At 35.0% G+C, this 16,324-nt stretch overlaps 1 protein-coding gene across 2 annotated transcripts in view; it reads right to left on the reverse strand.

Moving 5' to 3' along the window:
* LOC121382731 (antiviral innate immune response receptor RIG-I-like) overlaps positions 1 to 16,324 on the reverse strand; it is a 47,334-nt gene that overhangs the window by 27,557 nt on the left and 3,453 nt on the right. For both annotated transcript variants that reach the window (XM_041512287.1, XM_041512288.1), the window contains exons 2-6: positions 12,741 to 12,875; positions 11,664 to 11,999; positions 9,849 to 9,929; positions 4,068 to 4,271; positions 653 to 897 (exon numbers count right to left, since the gene is read on the reverse strand). In XM_041512287.1, coding sequence (XP_041368221.1) covers positions 653 to 897; positions 4,068 to 4,271; positions 9,849 to 9,929; positions 11,664 to 11,999; positions 12,741 to 12,875 — 1,001 coding nt within the window. The remainder of the gene's footprint in view (positions 1 to 652; positions 898 to 4,067; positions 4,272 to 9,848; positions 9,930 to 11,663; positions 12,000 to 12,740; positions 12,876 to 16,324) is intronic.

Below are 16,324 nucleotides of genomic sequence, written 5' to 3' on the forward strand. Positions count from 1 at the left end.
CTTTGTTTCCTGCGTGGTTATAGATGGTTTTAAATAAATAGTAGACCAGTTAAGCTCCATGGTGAAATGACATTGCCATTTTGCCATAGCGTATTTCGATTATCAGAAAACATTAATGTATAATAAAATAATTTGGAGCCTTTCAGGACAGCAGAGTTTACATTGAACAGGCGAGTCATCTAAAGATATGTTTGTCTCTAGTCGTGTCATTTTCAGTTTCTTTAAGTATGACCTGAGTGAATTAATGACTCCGTAGTATTCTAAGAAACACACATTTAATTCGTATAGTTCATTAAATTCTTTTAAGTTATAAAATTCACCTTTTTCATTAACAAAATCGCAAATCTGAGAAATACCCTTTTCTAACCACTTCCGTTTAAACAACGTTTTCTTGTTTATTTTTATATGGGAATTTAATTGTACAATATTAACATTATATATTTTCAATAATAAACTTTTGGATGATCCTGTAAATTAATGTAAATTCCTTCATTTCTTTTAGAAGATTTTGAATATTAATAATAATATGATGTAAGGCTTACAATTATTTTGGAACACCTGTATCTTAATACAATTAATACCTAAACTAATTTAATGACCCTTTGTGTTAAATCCTGACATCTCTTTTGAAAGACCATGTGTATATGCCTACTTGCATAATCCTGACAGCTACTATAGTTTTTCCACTTCCTGTTGGAGCAACAATGATGGTGTTTTTGCCTGCAAGAGACAAGGTGGCCAGTTCCTCTTGGTAAGGACGTAGCTGCAGTGTTTTGGAAGGAACATTGACATTGGGAGCCGACGGATCATCATCATCAGTAATGTCTGTATCATTTATGTCAACATTCTCTTCATCGCTGCAATGGCCTTCAAGTTCTGTTTCTACATTCATTTCATCTATTTTAAAAAGAACAGAAGAGATAAATGTTCAAGATATGAGTATTTTGTTGTAGTTGTCAAATATATTGATGGAAAGAAATAAGAGATGACACAAATACTATCAGCAAGTAAAGACTGCAACTAAAACCTTCAACTGTTGTTGTCAGAAGTAGACCGTCTTACTGGCGGTCAGTTCAACACTACTGACATTCAACCACTCATTACAACTCTGTGTATAATACAGACATCAGTTCAACACTACTGACATTCAATCACTCATTACAACTGCGTGTATTACAGACAATAGTTCAACACTACTGACATTCAACCACTCATTACAACTGCGTGTATTACAGACATCAGTTCAACACTACTGACATTCAACCACTCATTACAACTGCGTGTATTACAGACATCAGTTCAACACTACTGACATTCAACCACTCATTACAACTGTGTGTGTAATACAGACACTACTATGCTAGTACTGAATTAAATTTCATCTACAATACCATGTGTTCCTTTATTTCTTTCCAGCAGTATATTTGTGTACATGTATCACTGGATAGGTAAATAACTGACAAATTATTATTTTAAATGATGCTTACTCTAGTTGCTAAATTACTTTTGATTAATTGAGTTCATCATGCATTACTCGCTTGAATCATTTGATAAATTAACGGAATACCTTTCATAGTTCAATACAAATGATTACAACGAAGACAATGTTTAGTGTTATGTTTGTCATAAGTGGACCAAAAACTACATATACTTGTTCTATCTTTGTGATAATGTTTATATATTCCTTAGTCCCCCAGTTTGTCGACAATGTGTCAGTGAATAGCTGTATTTAGCGAATTTCACCAAGCAAGGGGACCATCTGTAACCTACCTTGTAGTTGTCAAACACACCTGCGTGTATCTAGAACGAAAGGTTTTTTGGTTGGTCTGATAATAGTAACACCACTGAACATCATTTGCTGTTAGTTTCAAGGGGAAATATTTTTGGAATTTTTTTATAACACCTGTCGCAAATTCCATGATAGATACGTTACTGTAACATATCTGTAAGCGTAGATCCACATTACCGGAATAGAATAACTGGATGTAGATCACAATGTGTGCAGGTTGAATCTTAATTCATTTACAGAATATATAGTACATCCAGTTAAAACCTCAATTTAATCATAAAATATAGTTAAGAACGTATAGCGTCTGTATTTTTTGTTTTACGTAAGATTTTAAACAGATATATTACATTTGTCATGGATACATCCATTGTATCTATTATGTAGTGCCATTTCACTTATTTATCCATAGCACCCATGGTAGGCATTCAATATATATGGGCATACACTGTGCAGTGGCCATACATATGTAAAATTCACAGAAATTGTATAATTGTGGCCAAATACAATACAACCAGATATGTGATCCAAAAAAAAAATCCCACCTCTTAGATTGCCTATCATGATTTTGGTGTGATTACGCGTCAGCTAGAAGTGTTCCAGGATAAATCTGAGAACTAAGATCTAGTGTTTGAAACAAATTTGCTCAGATATATTTTGTGTCTAATTAAAATCAAGTGTAATCATTGCATCAATGAGGTAAATTCCTGTCTATTTCTTGTTATATAATAATGACATGCATGCTATATCATTTGTTTTCATATTCCTTGTACACATAAAAGAAAAATAGCTGTAATATTAAATTAATGAAATCAGTTATCTGATCGGTTTGTCTGGTGTTGTGGTAACGTATCTATTATAATGTAACAACTTTGTGTAATAATAATAATGCCTATATTGGTCGATAGTGTACGTACCACTAATGTAATTTCATTTGTACTGGATTTTACTTTACTCATTGTAATTCATTTTATTTTGACTGGTTAAAACACAGGCAGAAATCCCACAGAGAATGAAAAATAAACCCCCTGAACGATTCCAATTTGATCAGTTGATGCACCTGCTGATTAATACCACTGTTTAGAGAAATAAAGTCCAGGTACAATAAAGTTACCTGCTGTCCAATATACAGAATATGATAGATGGATATTAGACAACTTGCTACAGTGAGGTATGTCATCCATGCAATGGGTGGGTACAGTACAAGCTCTGTTCAGATCTACAACACAATCTTGTGAAACAGCCGCACTTCAGAACATGAGGTCTTGTCGGCAGCATTCCAACTAGATAATGAGAATCCAAATGATTTCCACCTTGTGTGGGGGATTCAGTGATTGCCATGTATGGATACATGCATACCCTTCATATCAAAGCACAAAGTTCGGTGTCAGATCATCTTAAAATTGCCATCAAAGTCAGGTGAAATATGGATTGCATTTAAGGAGTTAATTATACCACTTATAGACAAATCGTTTAGTTAAAATAATTTTGACAATTGGTTCAATATTTGTTTTGATACAGATACCTTACCATGTGACAGTAGCTATGCAATCAGCCACTGTTTGTAACTTGCAAAGAACATATTATAGAAGCATAGAAAATAGTTTGGAGTAATATTTGACAAAAAAATTGTAGTCTTTTTCTCTTTTTTTTACAATAAAAATATCTTATATTCATCACAATACGCCCTTGATTTTATGGAACATTTATCCAGATTAAGGTGGAAGAATTATCATTTCTTATATTAAAATCGTAATTAAGTTGATCTGTTTCAAATATGTATATTTATGTCCTAATTAGGCATATCTTTTAAACAAAACAAACGCCTGTTTTGTATTGAAGACATCATATGAATACATCTTTATGTTACTAAAAACAGCATGTAACGTATATGTTGTTTACCGTAATGGGTGGTGCTATCATATATATTAAGTTATTTTACAAAATATGGCTTCCACAATGCAACCCTGTCAGATTCCTTTCACTAAGACACGTATATCTATCAAAATAACAAACAATGATCTACATTCTACAAACTTCTTCTTTTTTTTGTCTCTCTCTCTCTCTCTCTCTCTCTCTCTCTCTCTCTCTCTCTCTCTCTCTCTCTCTCTCTCTCTCTCTTTGAAATGCACATTTAGTGGAGAATGGGCCTATAGTTATGTGGTCTTTGGCGATTCATAAGAAAAAAAAAAAACTATTGAAAATACATAAACAAATTTTTTTAATTTATCTGGCCAAAATTGGCTCCAATATGCCTGAATCTCATTCCTAAAGCATTTACCTGTTATCTTGTTGCCAGTTATTTTTTCTTGCTTTTCATTGGTTTCTGAATCACACAGGTTGATATTAAGTTTTTGGATAGATTCGTCTAATGATGACATGCTGACTTGCTTGTTCATGGTCTGTGATAAGATGTTTTCATCATCATCCAAAATAGATGTATCGTCAGCAAAGTTCTTCACTGAAGTATACGCCTCTCCGTGGTCTAAAACACAGTGTATTACAACAAACCTCTTAATATATAAATCTGGTGTCTGAAAATAACAGATGATGATAATCAACCATTTAAAGAATCAACAGATTCACAAATCTTAACAGATCATTGAGTCTAAAGATCTCTGTCAGCAGGTCAAATATTCAGTAATTATTAGTGGCGTAACAATACATCGAACTATCGATATGTTGCGATAGTCAGTGCCTCGATAGCAATGCATCGATAGTTAATTGAACTATCGATAACTGTTGCAATTGGTGCTCAACTATCGATAGTTATGATAGTATGCATAGTGAAATATGATCTATGACATGTCACATGATTTCATGACCTAGTGATATTATTACAAATAACTAAGTACAAACACAGACACACAAACACACATTACACAGATTAAAACATACCTACATACCTACCTACATACCTACCTCCCTACCTACCTCCCTACCTACCTCCCTACCTACCTACCTACCTACCTACCTCCCTACCTACCTCCCTACCTACCTACCTACATACATACCTACCTACATACCTACATACTTCTTTTTTTAATGACACCATTGAAGCACATTGCAGGGCTTCTAGATGTTTATAACATCCACTAGCCATGGGATCAGTGATTTAAAAAATATACTAGCCATGATTAAAAATTCACTAGCCCCACTTTTCTTTAGTTAATACAATTTTACTAAATAATAGTAATAATCAGATATGTCACTTAAAGAGGGAGATAGAGCTTAAAACACTAACAATGAGGGTTGGGGTGAGGCAGAATATTCATATTTACAAAATAAACGTAACTACAACATTTGAAAAACAAATTCCACTAGCCATCTGGCATGGCAATAGTAGTTATTTACTAGCCCAACATTGAATATTACTAGCCATGGGAGTGGGGCTACCATCATCTAGAAACCCTGACATTGATTAATTAATCATTGGCTATTGGATGTCAAACATTTGGCAACTCCGACACACAGTCATCAGAGGAAATCCGCCACATTTTCCCAATGCAGCAAGGGTTCCACCATATGCACCACCATCCCACAGACAGAATAGCATATACCACGGACTTTGATATACCAGTCATAGTGCATTGGCTAGAACGATAAATAGCCTAATAGGCCCACCAACGGGGATCGATCTCAAACCGATCGTGCATCAACCAAACGCTTTACCACTGTGGTATGCTCTGCCCCCTACATACATACATACGTTAATATCTATAAATAGATAATCATACATCAATACATACATACATACATACGTTAATATCTATGTATGCAGCAGTCATCCTCGACATACATAAAATAAATAGATATTCATACATCAATACATACATACATACGTTAATATCTATGTATGCAGCAGTCATCCTCGACATACATAAAATAAATAGATATTCATACATCAATACATACATACGTTAATATCTATGTATGCAGCAGTCATCCTCGACATACATAAAATAAATAGATATTCATACATCAATATGTAGTTGGTCTGATTGGTAGCGTTCCGGCCTAACAATTGCGGGCGGTTGGGTGCCACAGGTTCAGGTCTCGGTAACGGCATGAGGAAATTTGTGAAGGCAATAAAGGATTTTAATATCCCCTGTGCCAGTGCGTCATTGAATATATGTATGTTTAAGTCAAAACCCGACATACATACAATAGAGATATTCAAAATATAAAAATACATACATACATACGTTAATATCTATGTATGCAGCAGTTATCCTCGACATACATAAAATAAATAGATATTCATACATCAATACATACATACGTTAATATCTATGTATGCAGCAGTCATCCTCGACATACATAAAATAAATAGATATTCATACATCAATACATACATATATACGTTAATATCTATGTATGCAGCAGTCATCCTCGACATACATAAAATAAATAGATATTCATACATCAATACATACATACGTTAATATCTATGTATGCAGCAGTCATCCTCGACATACATAAAATAAATAGATATTCATACATCAATACATACATACATACGTTAATATCTATGTATGCAGCAGTCATCCTCGACATACATAAAATAAATAGATATTCATACATCAATACATACATACGTTAATATCTATGTATGCAGCAGTCATCCTCGACATACATAAAATAAATAAATATTCATACATCAATACATACATACGTTAATATCTATGTATGCAGCAGTCATCCTCGACATACATAAAATAAATAGATATTCATATATCAATACATACATACATACGTTAATATCTATGTATGCAGCAGTTATCCTCGACATACATAAAATAAATAGATATTCATACATCAATACATACATACGTTAATATCTATGTATGCAGCAGACATCCTCGACATACATAAAATAAATAGATATTCATACATCAATACATACATACATACGTTAATATCTATGTATGCAGCAGTCATCCTCGACATACATAAAATAAATAGATATTCATACATCAATACATACATACGTTAATATCTATGTATGCAGCAGTCATCCTCGACATACATAAAATAAATAGATATTCATACATCAATACATACATACATACGTTAATATCTATGTATGCAGCAATCATCCTCGACATACATAAAATAAATAGATATTCATACATCAATACATACATACGTTAATATCTATGTATGCAGCAGTCATCCTCGACATACATAAAATAAATAGATATTCATACATCAATACATACATAGATACGTTAATATCTATGTATGCAGCAGTCATCCTCGACATACATAAAATAAATAGATATTCATACATCAATACATACATACGTTAATATCTATGTATGCAGCAGTCATCCTCGACATACATAAAATAAATAGATATTCATACATCAATACATATACTGACACACAATGAAAACGCAAAACAGATATTTTTCAATATTTTGTTGTGATTAATGAAAAATATATTTATTGGACTTAAAATAACAATTTATGAGAGGAAGCCATTGACTGGTACTTTTGTCTGGGTTTTAATCCTGGTTTTGTTCTCATTACACATACAATTGCAGAAACACAAAATGGTGTGAAATGCGTTCACTACATGCTCAATCATGCTGCATGCAATGCACGTGAAATGCCAGTATGTGGACATATAAAAGTCACGTAACGGTGTCATATTCTTCATCACATTAAGAATGCCACGACTCAGAGAAGAACAAAGAGAGCGAGCGTTGGGCATGGTTCAAGAGGGGACTTCGCAAAGCCAAGTTGCTAGGACCTTCAGAGTCCATCCATCAACTATTGGACGACTTGTTGAATGTCATCAACAGACCGGGAGTGTTCGTGATCGACCTCGACCTGGTCAGAACTGCGACAATGACAGCAAGCAACACGATAGAATGTCATGGAAGGCCTATCCATCTGATGACGGTCATCCGTCGACTCGGAATGGTTGGACTCAGATGCAGACGCCTGCACAATGGTAACATCATGACACCGCGACATCATGCTGTGAGACTACAGTTTGCGCTCCAGAATGGTAATCATCCACCAGACGTTTTCCGGAGCATTGTTTTCTCAGATGAGTCCTGTTTCTCTGTCTCCTTTGCCGATGGAAGAGCACGTGTGTACAGGAGACTCTATGAATGGTACGCTGATGGATGTGTGAGGGAACATGATCGGTTTGGCGGCGGTTATCTGATGGTATGGGGGACAATCAACTGTGGTTTCAGAAGTGATCTCATCATTGTCCATGATGCCCTTACAGCCCAGCATTATGTTGACGTTAATCTAAAACCAGTTCTCCAGCCACTTTTGCGCCGACACTGAAGACCAGGAGGTCCCCTTCTGTTTCAACAAGACAATGCCCATCCACATACTGCAAGAATTACCCAGGCATTCCTGCAAAAGCCAGTATCACCGTTATGAACTGGCTCACTGTTTCACCGGATTTTAACCCAATTGAACACGTGGGATGAGATAGGACGTTGTGTACGTCACCGCCAGCTACCACCATGTAACATCGCTGAGCTTGCACAGGCATTGCAGGAGTGGAGGAACATTCCTGTGGATTATGTGAGATGTTTGTGCCAATCCTTTCCCCGTCGTCTTCATGCATGCTCACAGGCCAATGGTGGACACACCAGATACTGATATGGGGGGTTGAACTTTTCCATTACGAATGCAACTCGATTACTGATGATAACTGGTCATGTTTCCATGTGAATGAATACCAGTTATTAATGTCATATTACATTATCCATAAAATCATTAATAGTTTGTTGTTATTTGCAATCAACAGTTGTTTTTGCATTTTCATTGTGTTTCAGTATACATACGTATTGGAAGATTGAAGTAAATAGTTTTGCGAAATATCTATTCATATTACTGTTATTAAGCAATTTAAGAATACATGATACTATCACAATTGCGATACTATCACAATAGTATTTTAACTATCGCAATAATATTGCAATAGTAAAACTGACTGCAATAGTCACCCCTAGTAATCATATCAACAGATAAAACATTCTGTAATCATAAAATCAACAGATCAGACATTCTATAATCATAACAAAGATATTCTATAATCATAACATCAACAGATCAGATCCGATATTCTGTAGCCATAACATCAACAGATCAGACATTCTGTAATCATATCACAGATCAGAGATCCCATTATCATAACATCAACAGATCAGACATTCTGTAATCATGACATCAGCATAGAGATCAGAGATTTAGTTAAATTATAACATCAACAGATCAGAGAATTAGCTTAATCATAACATCATCACACCAGAGATTTAGCTAAATCGTAACATTAACAGATTAGAGATTTAGCTAAATCATAACATTATTAGACAGAGATTTAGTTAAATTGTGACATCATTGGATCAGAGATGTAGCTAAATCATGACGCCAACAGATCAGAGATTTAGCTAAATCATGATGCCAACAGATCAGAGATTTAGCTAAATCATGACATCAACAGATCAGAGATTTAGCTAAATTTAGCTAAATCATAACATCATTAGATCAGAGATTTAGTTAAATTGTGACATCATTGGATCAGAGATGTAGCTAAATCATGACGCCAACAGATCAGAGATTTAGCTAAATCATGATGCCAACAGATCAGAGATTTAGCTAAATCATGACATCATTAGATTAGAGATTTAGTTAAATCATAACACCAACAGATCAGAGATTTAGCTAAATCGTGACATCAACAGATCAGAGATTTAGCTAAATCGTGACTTCATTAGATCAGAGATTTAGCTAAATCGTGACATCATTAGATCAGAGATTTAGTTAAATCATGACATCAACAGATCAGAGATTTAGTTAAATCATAACATCAACAGATCAGAGATTTAGTTAAATCATAACATCATTAGATCAGAGATTTAGTTAACCATAACATCAACAGATCAGAGATTTAGCTAAATCAGGACATCATTAGATTAGAGATTTAGTTAAATCATGACATCATTAGATCAGAGATTTAGTTAAATCACAACATCAACAGATCAGAGATTTAGTTAAATTGCACCCACTCATCAAAATGGTTACTTACCTTGTATTGAACCTGCCACCATTGTCCTTGTGTCCACTTCCATTGATTCAACTTGCCCTGGCTTGTGGTGTGCTCTATATTCTGTTTTAACAGGAAATTAACATTACAGCTAGGTGACAGACAATTGCTTAAATTGCTACGTCTGCATCATTCTCTTCATTTGTCTGTTTATAAAACCTTTGACCATATTACAGTTTTTTGTACTGTTAATGTACATGTTACTTATAATGTTCTGCTTACATTGGCAATTTTGGCAATTTTAGATGTTTCTAATTTGATGTGATGATGATGATCATAGAGCTTGGTGCATGTACAGACATTTCCTTTCGGTTCCATGTATTCTGACTTCAGTGGACTTGGTTTGAGTTTGGAGTTTTCCTTCTCCTAGGAGAGTTTCCTTAATAGGATTCTGAGCCTCTCCAGCCCAGTTTTGATTTTGGTGTTTGCTTCTCCTAGACAGTTTTTTTGTTTGATTCACGTCCTCTGTCTGTCCGGTCTATATTAGTCTAGTCTCTACCCTTTGACTAGTCCAGCTTAGGTGACTCTACCAGGAGCTGATGCTCCAACTGGCATAGCTCTCTGAGTCATTGAGACATGCAAGCTACCTTACCACGTCAAGAAATGGACCATGAGATAGAATTTTATGTGAAAAAGGCACGTTCCTTGAAATCTGGGGTCAGTGGTTTTAATGGTAAAATAAAAAAAGCTTTAAAGGAAAATGTATATTACGAAATCTCTCAAAATATTAAAAACATTGTTACTTTTTCATTACAATTTATGTCAAAGCATCTCTTAATGTATTAAATAAATTAAGCAAAATATTTAAACATTAGAACCTATAGTGTCCTGTCGACATATAGGAACACGTTTTGGTATTTAAACACAAGTTTTATTCATGTTGAAAATATAACGTAAACATGAACACAACGCTACTTGGACGGATGTTTCGTTTTCTCCCTTAAGCATGCGTGTCTCATAGGAGTACCAGGACAGACCACAATGTTCACTATAAGTTCCACGACACTACAGAACCTACATGTAGGTATGGATTTATCTAAATATTGTGTATAAATAACTACTTTTTCATCTGTGGTGTACTACTGCAGTCTTAAATCTCTTAACACCCATATTTTTCAAAATAATTAACAGAAAAAAAATAAATTAAAACTTCTAAAAACACCAATAAAATGTAATAAATAATGACATACGTATACAAAATTTAGTACACAGCACCCAAACTTGATTTTTTGAACAAAAAAATGTATATGGAATTAAATGACTTTCCCCTAGGTGTATGGGCTCCTATTTTAGATTGGGAGCCAGGTTAAATCATCTTGCTCATGGGCAGAAGATCACCTGAATTTGTTCTTTGCACGTAATTAGATTACCAGTCATACTATATGTTAAAATCAAACATGATTTGATTATCATTTTCATTTCAGCTTATTTTCGTGCTTATATCCAATTAAGTTTCAAGCACGCTGTCCTGGGAACACACCTCAGCTGTCTGGGCTGTCTGTCCAGGACAATGGGTTAGTTGTTAGTGAGAGAGAAGAGGATGTAGTAGTTTTACACCTACCCAATGAGTCATTAAAACTCGCTCTGGGTGGGAGCCGGTACTGGGCTGCGAACCCTGTACATACCAACCTTATGTTGATTATCAAAACATGTTTCACTTGCAAATAATGTTTCTTGTTTCTAAAAATTTAACACACACAGCAACAACAAAAAAACCCATGTTTTCCACTGTTATGTGCATCTGGCTTTATAGACAACAAAACTTTATGATGACCAACAGTGTTGATGAACACTTACTTTGCACATAGACTGGATCTAGGAGTTCAGCAACATGATCCAATCCAAGATCAATAAGAACACTGAGAAACTCCTCAAACCAGTTTTTCTTCTTCTTCCAGATGTTATTCAGAAGATATAGAGAGGCTACGATGTTGCCATGATTCTCTTTAATTTGGAGAATTTCTTCTTCATCAGTGTTAGAAATTATATTTTTACCTTTCAGATGATAACAAAGTTCTGTTGCATCAATTTTTTCGGCTATGCTGTTTTGAAGAAGTTCAATAATTTTTACTTTATAGTTATGATTCTCTGTGCCAATATCTCCATTCAGAAGTGTCACTACATGTTCATATTCTGAAATAAAAATAAATAAAAGAATGATAAATATAACAACCATAATAAGAAGAACAAGAAGAATATCACATCAGTTAACTCACTGATGAAATAACTTTTAAATATTCCACAAAAGCATCTTTTTGTCGGAGAAAAAAATGGGTATAATACTGAATACCTATTATAATAATAATCTGCAAATTTACTAATTGATTACTGATATTTAAGCAGGCAACCTGTTAAAGCAGGCAACTTGATTTATGAAATTGTAAATAGCATTAATAACTTAATAACTCATATCCACACATTCTCACATGCATGCACACACAGATATAATTGTAGGCCTACACACACACACATACATTTTTGTAACTAAAATCTTTGCTTTTTTGTGATTAGTCAATAGTGGTCATCTCTGTCTGTCTGTCTGTGTGTCTGTCTCTGTGTGTGTGTGTGTGTGTGTGTGTGTCTGTCTGTCTGTCTGTCTGTATGTCTGTCTCTCTCTCTCTCTCTCTCTCTCTCTCTCTCTCTCTCTCTCTCTCTCTCTCTCTCTCTCTCTCTCTCTCTCTCTCTCTCTCTCTCTCTCTCTCTCTCTTTTAAGGCAACTTAAATATTTACTGCATTTGAATGGGCTCCCATATCTCCCAAGATTAGTTTTGACCGATTCTTTTCTCTCTTTTTTTTCTGATAAGATTGTTTAAGCAAAATTTTCTTAAATCGAAGATGGCCACCACACATGAGCTATTGTTTTTATGAAGTTACCTTCTTCTTGTAGTGCATCTCTGAACTGCTGCCACCTGCCCTGATCATCCGATTTCTTCAATAGTTCTAGAAACAGTTCTCCTGCTTCTTTGTACGCACCCTGTCTGTCAAGTTTGTTAATCTGTGATGCCTTTGCTGTTGGAATCAAGAAAGGGAACAAATATATGCTTTATGCTTGTATCTTTGTTTGTTTATCTTTATTTTTGTGCTTATATCTAATTAAAGTATAAGTATGCTGTCATGGGCCCACACCTCAGCTATCTGGACGGTCTTTCCAAGAAAGTGGGTTAGTGGTTAGTGAGAGAGAAGTTGTGTAGTTACTTTAATTCTATATTTTAAGTTGTTAAACTTTCTTTAGGTGGGAGCTGGTATTGGTACAGTATATGCTTAATTAAAGACACATTAACACATTTTTATACTACAATTCTTTGGAGTCTAATATGATTATTTTGACACTTTGTTTAGCAGAGTGGTCTAGACTGTGGCGAGAATAAGTTTATAGGGGGGATCAAGACATGTTTCCCTAGTTTTTGCTTAAGCAGTGGGGCCTTTCGACCCCCAAAACCCACCCCCTGCACATTGTCTTGAAGAGAGAGGATATTTGTTGTGTCAACAATATTTTATCCATTCTATTCCAACTTGGGCACACACCTCAATCAACCTGAAACTGGCAGACACTGATGAATGTCCATGTCAAACAGGACCACAGTCCCCAGAGCACACCCTGCAATTCTGCCCCCTCTATGATGAAGCCAGGATAAAGCACTGGCTGAAAGGAGCAACACTGGCTGTCAAGCTCTGGGGTTCCAAAGAAGACCGAGACAGCGGGGTTTTTTATCACCACAACCAGATTCTAAATCTAAAGCATGATTAATTACAGCTTGAACGCAGAAGACCAGGGTGAATGGTTAATTGTTAATGGATAGTGACGGAGAAGTCAGGTGTTGAGGTGTTGTTGATGGTTACGAGACATTTCGTACCCAATTTGTCTTGTCCCTGAACGATTCATACACGCTACCGTTTTATACCCCAGACGTTTCGTCCTCTGGTTATTTAGTACATGTTTTATGTTGAATTGTACATATATATTGTTTGCTTGAAGGATTTTAACTGGGCTTTTCCCCCAGGGTTCAAACATGTATGTAAGACATTTTTTGAAATGACTTGAAATGAAAATAAAGGAGATAAAGCTGTAGGTTTTATTTGCAGCCGCAACATGTCTGTGGGGGGGGGGGGGGGCGAGATAGAGGGGGGCTGACTCTCCCCCTCCCCCTTTCGTCTGTTGAAATTTTTGAGAAAAACAAGTGATATGAGATGCATTCTGACAGCATCTAGAGTCAACATTTCAAGCTTTGCCCTGAAGGAATCTGTCCACAATCTATCTGATTTTAAGAAGATATTGTATTAAATTATAACATAACATACTATAAGTCAGATATTTAATAGCTGTTTTATTTTAATGAATGGCCTCCTCCTTTACCCTAATAGCCATTCCATCCTCACCTACATGTACTTCATTAACACAACAGTGGGTAGGTGTAAGGCCACTACACCCTCTTCTCTCTTACTAACCACTAACCAACTAACCCACTGTCCTGGACAGACAGCCCAGATAGCTGAGGTGTGTGCCTGGGACAGCGTGCTTGAACCTTAATTGGATATAAGCATGTAAATAAGTTGAAATGAAATTAAAATCAACTTTCGGGACGTTTTATCAGAAGTGTTTATATTTTAAGCTATTTTAAGGGAAATAAACCAAGGTTTATCTTGATAGACTACTTTCAACTGGGTGTTTGCTTAATTAGTTACATTATTTGTGGTTGTGTCTGTGACAGTATGAGGATGACTGCCTATGGAATCAAGCTTGATACGACTGGCTGGCTGCCTGTCTGCAGTCATAACCACTAACAAAAGAAAAGAAAGTATGCCACGGTACCGTTGGTGGATTTTCACACCTGTGACAAAATGAGATATTGTGAAGCGTTTCTTACTTGAATTCAAACCCGTGATAACACTGTATATACATTGAGAGGAACGCAAGTGTTTTATTATAAAAACATATATATATATATGTATATTATTAATTTTTTACAGCAATGAATTAGGACACAAAACTGGAGCAGGGTGCAGCACCCTTTTATACATTGCGAGAACACTATTCATTCAAGTGGTTTTATAGTAAACATAAACAGGATAGATGCCATTATGTGAATGGGTGTATTCATCCCCTGGATTACATTCATTTGATAATCCAGTCATTATGATCCCCTGTTTCTCAAGGCAAATGATAGTTCTACTATGAGAATGACCAGTACTGCTTCCAACTATTGGCACTGTTACTGGAGTTATGCTAAACATATCTAAGTTTAGTAAATAATTATGAGTAATCATGAAAGTATTCGCCGATTACGATTACATTAGTTATGTAATCGATTACAATTGCGATTACGATTACAATTGCGATTACTGGCATTTTCAAACATTGTAATTGATTATGATTGCAATTACATGAAAACATGTAATCGATTACAATAAATTACAATTACTGATTACCCCATTTCTGATATGTATACATGTATTTGCAGGGGAATAATGCAAAATATGTTATTTTTCTTTGAGCTTAATTAGATTTTAAAGGTGAAAGTAGTTTTTTTCTAGATAAACAGTGGATTTCATCCTGATTTGATTGTCTCAATGCTAAATAGTACATTAAAATAAATCTCGGCATATAAACACAAGGTTTATTTAAAAGACACAGACCCTAGTTTCAGCCGTGAAAATTAACACCAAATTTAATTAATCTACAAACGTAACATATCTTGATAAGATTATAACAGAGAGAAGCTAAAATCTGTGATGTTTAAATGGGGATATACATTATAAAAGTAACTACAGCTTGTCTCAGTAACCGTTACTTCTCAGACGAACGTGTTTTTAGAATTATGAAAATACATTTCTGGGTATTAAAAAAACCTGGATGACCAAAACCACTTCAGGTGTACGAAAATGAATATTCTAAATAAAAAATTATAGGCACATCTAATTTAAATTATCGAAAATTACTTTAATAGTCAAAAATATGTCGTAGTCTTTAAAATATATGGTCTTTCGCTTTAATTAACTAAAGGAGAAAGTGAAATTGCGAGTGCAAATAATTTTTACATGCTCATATACATGGCTGTTAACAAAAGTAAAAAGTTGTGACTGAAATTTCAAGGTACAGGGCATTCAAAATGGTAATGTTTTATATGACAATGATAGTCCACTTTAAACATGTATATCTCCCATCCCACACCCTGTTATTTGTTTTATTTGACAAAAACATTAATTTGATGGGTCCTGCAGTGAACCTATATTAATGGAAATATCAGTGGCGTAGGCAGGATTTTGTATTGGAGGGGGGGGGGGGGCACTTGTGTAGTGGGATATGACACAGGAACCTTTTTAAAGTTATTAATAAGCAAAAAGGTAAATATTTCCCAGGATTGGGGGGGGGGGGGGCATACATTTACATTGGGTGGCCCTTGCGTTATTGCAAATTCATTATGGGAGTGGGAGGGGGTCGTTAAAAATTGAGGTAAAAG

Source organism: Gigantopelta aegis, chromosome 10 (genome assembly GCF_016097555.1).
Source record: "Gigantopelta aegis isolate Gae_Host chromosome 10, Gae_host_genome, whole genome shotgun sequence".
NCBI lineage: Eukaryota > Metazoa > Mollusca > Gastropoda > Neomphalida > Peltospiridae > Gigantopelta > Gigantopelta aegis.